Here is a 7,998-nt window from a genome sequence, read left to right on the forward strand (position 1 = left end):
AACTATAATACAGGAAACGGAAGAGAACATTACCAAAACTTACAAATTCATATTCTCAGAATTTTAAGGAAGACAATGGGTTTATAAAATGAGAACAGCATGCTATAAGAGGGCGCAACTGGAGAACAAGAGAAAGCCCTTGGAAACCAAAATATTTTTGCAATGTTAAAAACGTAATAGATACCAGGTGCGTACGTCAAAGTCACCCTGCCTCACCCAGCCTGTGACGCAACGTGGGTGCAGCGTTTGTGCCCCGCCAACACCACGGGACCTCTCCCGGTAACAGGACCAGGAGCCCACCGCGTGACTCCCAAACGAACACCATTTCCGGTCCACCCCAGAGCGGCCGCCCTCTTCGCTCTGAGGCAGCTACCGCAGGCCCCGCGGCTTCACCTTCACGCCCGCCACGATGCACTTGCCGTCCACCTTGTTGCCCGCGCCGCCCTCTCAGGTGCGCCAGAGCTACCACCCCGACTGCGAGGCCGCCATCAACAGCCATTTCAACCTGGAGTTCCACGCCTCCTTAGTGTGCCTGGCCACGGCCCTTTACCTCGACCGCTACGACGTGGCCTTGAAGCACTTCACCCGGTTCTTCCTGCGCCGCTCCCGCGAGCACAGCATGCGGGCCCGGTGCCTGATTCGCCTGCAGACCCAGCGCGGGGGCCGCCTCGACTTCCAAGACATCAGGAGCCCAGTCAGTGTCAACTGGAAGAGTGGCCTCAAGGCCATGAAGTCCACCTTGTTCCTGGAAAAGTTCATGAACCACAGCCTGCTCCACCTGCACCAGCTGGCCATCGACAAGAGCGACCCCCACCTGCACCGCTTCCTGGCAACTCACTACCCCAGCCAGCAGGTGGCGTTCATCAGGGAGCTGGAGGGTCATGTCACCACCCTGAGCATGATGGGGGCCCCGGACGTCGACCTGGCAGGGTCCCTCTTTGACAAGCTCACCCTGGGCGACAGCAACAAGAACTGAGCGTGGACTGGACTTCCCCGGAGCCACGGGGTGACCAGAGCGCTGGTCACCGTGCCTGCCATGCAGACGGCAATAGTACCCTTGCAGAAGAAGTTCACTTAAGTTTTTTTCTTCCAGCTTTGCCACTTCTGCCAATAAACTTATTTGGGTCCTAAAGAAATAAAGGTCTCTCCTTGGTTCCTGTGTGCAAATCGCTCACTTTTTAAAACAGGTATCCAGGAGGCTCTCCACCCACCCATGCCCCACCCACATGCCGCTCAGGATCTCCACAGAGGGAGGGAGAAGGCATTCCATGGGGCCCTGGAAAGTGCAAAATCCACCTTCCCCTTATAAACAATGTGGGTATATAGGGCTGGTGAGGTGAGGCGCTGCTGAATGCGGGTGCCTGCGAATAGCAGGAGTATAAAAACACGGTATAAAAATCACAGTAGTGTGGCTTCTGGAGGAAGAATGAAGGGAATGGGGTGGGACAGGGATTAAAATAAAGGGTCCTTAAAACTTTACCTGAAAGCTTCGAGTTTACTAAAATATGTAAATGTTAGTGTCTGTTGATTCTGGGAAGCAAGATGGAGACCCCAGAAGCCAGCTTGGCAGGGTCCCTCTTTGACAAGCTCACCCTGAGCAACAGTGATAATGGTAACTGAGCCTCAGGCTGGCCTGCACACAAACACAGGGGTGACTCACTCGTCACCATGCTGGACATGCATATTGCCCGTACAACACATGCAAATGTAGGCTTTTTACTGTACTCTTTCTTCCATTAACGTAACATGTTACCACAAACCCCAAATTACTCAACAGAAGGACTGAAAAATATAAGGTCCCGGCTGAAGGTCACTTTGTGATATTGAATATCAAGTAGAATAAAGCTCTGTGAATGTTAAGCCACGTTACTCTGACTCTGGCTGCTGTGAAGAATGTAGAGGATGAGGAGAGTTGAAGCTGAAAGGCCAGTTAAGAGATCATTGTAGCAGGCCCAGAGAGACAATGGTGGCTTGAACTGCGTGTTGGTAGAGGAAATGAAGAGATGCAGACAAATTGCAGATGAACTGGATGAGTCTACAGGATCTGCTTTATGGACCAGAGGTGAGGAATGGGAAAGGACAAAAATAATCTAGGCTCAAGTTGGGATCTGAACACCCTGGCTGCTGGTCGTGCTATTTATTAAGCTGGGCGTATTTGCAGGGGGACTCGAGGAGCTGGGAAGGCATGTCATGTAAAATCTGAGGTGCCTATTAGATACCCAAGTGGAACTGTCATGCAGGTAGCCAGAAAAATGAAACTGGAGCTCGGGGGGGATGTCAGGTTTGGAAAAATACATATGGGACATATTAGCCTATATATACATAGATGGGTTGAGGTCACGGAGTAGATAAGCTCACCAGAAAGGAAGTAGAGAGATGATGGCACAGGCGGCCCCAAACCCAGAGCAGCCAGCACTCAGAGGATGGGATGAGACACTGGAACACCTAGAGAGCCGCTGGTCCCGCTTGGACCATTGCCTCATTCCAGACTGTGGCCACCTGTGTCTGCTCAGAGATTATCTCAAAATCAGCCTGTTCTTAATCTCAGCGTGGTCTCTGGTTTCTCCTTTCTAGATGTGGAGAGGTGTTAGCCTATTACCTTGTCTTCTTGACTATAGGTAGAAAGACAATTATTTCCCAGTAAAAGGATTTCCCAAGGAAACGACAGACCTGCTTTTCTATGTTTGGTTTTTGGTTTTTTTTCCGTTCCCCTTTTGCAACTCTTCCCCTCTCTCAGTCCATTCTCTATTTGAGCAGATGAAATCTGTTCCCATGTAAACCCTAAGGTTGTCTAGGTCTGAGAAAAAATACTCAAAACATATAATTTCTTCTGTGTCCTGTATAGTTTACAAGGGTCAGAGTTAGAAATTTTCAGACTTCGTACCCTATATTCAAAGACACATGAGTAGCTTGAGTCATTTTAGAGTTAACTAGATTGTTTTAACATTTACTGAAATATGAACAAGTGTAGCTAAGGAGTAATTTCTTTCTACATTTCCCTATAACTCTGCTTCAATACTTTCTTAAAAATGAGGATTATGGTCCTTTGAGTTTCGTTTCCAGAAAATGGTGTTGAATGGTATTTCCCCCTTTACTCTTTTTAGTCAAACTTGTTTTTTTCACTCTTTCTCTGTCTGCTTTGAGGTCCCTGCTCTCTCTCTGATACAGTCTCAATACATACATACATATATATATATACACATATATATATATGTATACACATATATACATATAAACTGTTCTCCTCTAGATATGAGGAAGCACAGGCTGAGCAGCTGTTCATCAGTGTTTACAGCTATAAATTGACTGAAGATCCTTCTTACTCTCCTGTTTTGGAGAAGCAGTTCGGTGTCTTGGATCCTTCACCACAGGGTGACTCGATTCAAATCCCAGTTTAGCCACTTACGAAATTGGGGGAACTTGGGCATGTTATTTCACTTCTCTGTGCCTCAGTTTCCTCAGATGTAAAACAGGGATAATAAAAGTGTCAACCCCATTGCAGAAAATATTTGCAAATGATGCCACTGCAAGGGCTTAATATTCAAAATACACAAACAGCTCATACAAGTCAGTAACAAAAACGACAAACAACCCTATCAAAAAATGGGCAGAAGACATTTCTCCAAAGAAGACATACAGATGGCCAAGAAGCACATGAAAAGATGCTCAACATCACTAATTCTTAGAGAAATGCAAATCAAAAGTACAAGGAAGTCTCACCTCCCACCAGTTAGAATGGGCATCATCAGACAATCTACAAAGAACAAAGGCTGGAGAGGGTGTGGAGAAAAGGGGACACTCCTACACTGTTGGTGGGAATGTACATTGATGCAGCCACTGTGGAGAACAGTCTGGAGGTTTCTTAAAAAACGAAAAATAGAGCTACAGCATGATCCAGCAATCCCACTCCTGGGCATATATCTGTACAAAACTATAGTTAGTAAAGATACATGCACCTCAGTGTTCATAGCAGCACTATTTACAACAGCCAAGACACGGAAGCAACCTAAGTGGCCATCGACGGATCAGTGGATAAAGAAGATGTGGTATATATATATACTATGGACTATTACTCAGCCATAAAAAAGAATGAAATAATGCCAAGTGCAGCAACACGGATGGACCTAGAGATTATCATACTAAGTGAAGTTAAGTCAGACAGAGAAAGACAAATGTCATATGATATCACTTATATATGGAACCTAAAGTATGATACAAATGAACTTATTTACAAAACAAAAACAGACTCACAGACATAGAAAACAAACTTATGGTTACCAAAGGTGAAGGGGGGAGGCAGTATACATTAGGAGTTTGGGATTAGCAGATTCAAGCTACTCTATACAATACAGATAAACAACAACGTCCTCCTGTATAGCACAGGGAACTATATCCCATATCTTGGAATAAACAATAAGAAAAACGAATATATATGTATAACTGAATCACTCTGCTGTACACCAGAAACATTGTAAATCAACTAAAATTTTTAAAAAGCATCAACCCCATTGGGTGGCTGAGATTAAATGAGTTAATATTTTCTAAATACTTACAACAGTGCCTGGCGCATATAGTACATATATTTGTAAGCCACCATTTATCATCATTACCATCATTATCATTCACTTACTTCTAAGTTCATTTGCGGTGTTTATGATTTGTTGATGAAAGGATTTCACATTTATACTTTGCCACTAGGGGGCTCTCTTGCATCTCGACCAACTGTGTCACTCTGCATATCAAGAAGGAGAAATCCTTCCTAGCTGCTTGGCTCCCAGTTGCTGCCAGGCTTCAGGGAGGGCAGATTGCTGTTTTCAGTGCCCCAAACTCAGGCCCAAGTCTGGAGGTGAGTTTTGCTGTGACAACCCTCTGTGGTAATTCCCCATTTGTCTCAATCAGCCTCCCCTTTAAGTCGGCCCCTAGAACAATTGTTTTGCTTATTCTTCCCCGACCCAGGTTGCCTGAGCCTCCCTCCTCTTTCCATCCTGAACTACAGTCCACTCCTCAGAGGTGGGAAAGACTGAAAGGATGAAAAGCTAATCCTGATCCCACCCATCTTCTGGATGTTTGGACCTGAAAAGGAGAGGAATGGGTGGACTGGAAGGGGAGAACGGGCAACAGGGCTACTGATAACATAATAACGAAAATTTATGTCACCACGCACTTGATTTAGCAAAGACGTTCTCAAGCTTTGCTGCACCTTAGAGCCACCTGGGAGTTTTTAGAGCTCTCAATGCCCAGGCCACCTCCAGGACCAATTACATCAGTCTCAGGGGCAGGACCACGACATCCCAGGTATTGAAAGCCAGTGCAAGCACACCTTGCTACTCAAAATGTGGTCCCTGGACCGGCAGGTCAGTGTCATCTGACAGCTTGTTAGAAATGCACAATCCCAAGCTCTACCGCAGACCTCCCGAATCAGAATCTGCATTTTAACAAGACCCCAGGTGACGAATAATATGCACATTGAATTTTGCGCAGCATTCTTCAGCATCCTATTTGTTAAACGTGGCTGCACCTTGGAATCGCCTGGGACGCTGGAAAATAACACTGATGCCTCGATTTAACCAACTCACTCAGCCATACCCTCATGTAAGTACGGGACCAAGCACAACAAAAACATACCAAGCACAATAAAAACCCGAACAACAATGATTGAACCAACAACTATCGATCACACACACATATTTACATACCGGCTTTTGCGCAATGTGCTGTTTTGTCACAAACTGGTGTTTTGAGAGTACGGCTTGGCAAACTACAGACTGCAAGCCACATCTGGCCCCCAAGGGTTTTGATAAACAAAGTTTTACTGGAACACTGCTGCACCCAATCAATTACCCATTGTCTGTGGCTACATACGCACTAGCACTACAACTGCAGAGTCAGCCATTGCAACAAAGACCGTGTGGCCTGCAAAGCCTAACACGTTACAGGAAATCTTTGCCAAGCCATGTTTTACAGTAATTTGCCGCAAGCCCTGAAGTCATCTCAAGCCATCAAATATTTTAAACTTTTCACCTGTCTTTATGCAGCTCTTTGTCTTTTCCCGTTTCCTTCCATTTTTTGGTCGCTTTCAATGAATATTCTAGAATGGCTTGGATGTTTATAATATTTTATACACATCCCTAACCCTCACACTCCCCAGAATTGTAGTTGTCACCTTCCAGACTGACATCTTTGCGAATTTCAGCAAGTCAACCTGTCAACTTTCTTTGTGTCTTCAGTTTCCTGGGCTCCACATGTGGCTTTGTTAATTAAGGGCCAGCAGTCATCTCTCTTCTGGGAGCATCAGAGTGGGACTAGCCATTTTGATTCTCCATAATCACATATTCGTCACAGAAGCTGTTTAAAGTGTACTCATTTTTAAGTTACTGCAATCCATTCCAATCATTTTTCTTACTGTGAGGCATTTAAGGTTCATTAATATGCAAAGCGACTGCCTTGCCTGAGGAGGAATAGACTCCTTCCCTTTCATCCGTATTTTAACGTTTATTTTTTGGTAACATTACTTTTGGTTTACAACATGTTATATCTGATATTAACTATGCCACATGCAACGAGGAGATTTATTCTCTTTTTTTTTTCTGTGCGCTAATTCCCTGGGCATGATTGTTTTTTCTCCCCAAAGTTTAATTCTTCTATAAAGTTGATGGAGAAGTAAAAGTTCCACCTTAAAATATGTTTTAGAACCATAATTCAAGAAACAAACCTAAAAGAAAACATTCTAGGAGGGAGCATTCCTGCAGCTTTTGACATTTTTAGCCAAATGGCCCAATTAAAATAGCCAAGAATTTTTAGCCAAATTCTTTCAACAAATTATCCTGGATTCTTGGAAGTTTTCTGCGCTATGCTTGGCACTAGGAATATAATATGACTAGGGCACAGTTCCTGCTCACAAGCGTGGTGGAAAAGATGCACACACAGAGAGATACCACCCATCTATCTGAGTAAGAGCTAAAAGAGGAGGCTTACAAGGTGCCGTGTGAGTGCAGGAGAGGAAAGGGTAGAGTCTGGATCTTACCTGGGTCGAAAGCAACATCCGCTGTGGAGGTAACACTGAGTCTTCAGAGAGGAACTGGAGTTCTACAAGTGGAGAAGAGTGGAAAGGGTATTTTAGCTATGTGCATTTACTGCAGAGGAGCCAACAGAGTGGGAAAGGTTACAAATTCAGGAGTGGACTGGGATACAGTTAATGAGAGAAGACCCAGAGGAGACAGGGGAGAGGCAGTGGATTTACGTGACACAGGAGGAGGGAGAGAGTTTTCCCCTTTAAGGAACTCTACCAAAACTCCTCTCTCAAAAGTAATCACTGGCTTACTAATTCACATCACAAAAGTCCTTTTCAGCACTTGCTCTGCTTGATCATTCCGCAGTTCTTAACAGTGTCCTTCTTTTCTTACCTTCCTTGTCCTTTCGTGGTTTACCTAAGGTTTATCTATAGAGAACTATATAAAGCGAACCATCCTCCTGCATTCTGCTGTTGGCCTCTTCAACCCTTGTTCAATATATATTTCCCCTCCAATTCAGCCACATCCATGGGCCAATCTTATTCTCTCTCTCTCTCTTTCTCTCTCTCTCTCTCTCTCTCTCTCTCTCTCTCTCTCTGCCCCCACTCCCAGACGCTTCCCTTGACTATGACACTTGCACAGCCATCTGTGAAACATCTCCTTCTGGATGTCGCCAGAAAACTCAGATTCCCCAAGTCCCCAGATGAACTCACTGCCCCTTCACTAAACTCCCCCTAGATTTGACACACCTTCTGGGAGTGTCACAAGTAAAACATTTCAGAGTCGACCCTAGACTTCTGGTCTTACTCAGTCTGAACATCTCTTTCCTCTCCATTAGCTCTTCTCTTACCTGACACCCCCATCTTTTGCAGGCTCTAATCATCTATGATCTAACAATTTCCATAATCTCTGTACTTGTCAGGGTTCTTGGTGGCAAACCACAAAATGGGACCCTGGCTCATCAAAACAGAAAAGGCATTTTAGAAGG

At 44.8% G+C, this 7,998-nt stretch overlaps 1 protein-coding gene across 1 annotated transcript; it reads left to right on the forward strand.

Annotated features, from left to right (window-relative positions):
• The first annotated feature begins 409 nt into the window (after positions 1 to 409).
• LOC132513188 (ferritin heavy chain-like) lies at positions 410 to 976 on the forward strand. The gene has a single exon (XM_060137365.1). It carries the CDS (start codon positions 410 to 412, stop codon positions 974 to 976), a length of 567 nt encoding a protein of 188 aa, XP_059993348.1.
• Positions 977 to 7,998: the final 7,022 nt, after the last annotated feature.

Source organism: Lagenorhynchus albirostris, chromosome X, assembly GCF_949774975.1.
Source record: "Lagenorhynchus albirostris chromosome X, mLagAlb1.1, whole genome shotgun sequence".
In the NCBI taxonomy this organism is placed as follows: Eukaryota; Metazoa; Chordata; class Mammalia; order Artiodactyla; family Delphinidae; genus Lagenorhynchus; species Lagenorhynchus albirostris.

Coding starts and splice junctions, on each gene's coding strand:
- LOC132513188 (XM_060137365.1), top strand. CDS start 410: ATGCACTTGCCGTCCACCTTGTTGCCCGCGCCGCCCTCTCAGGTGCGC.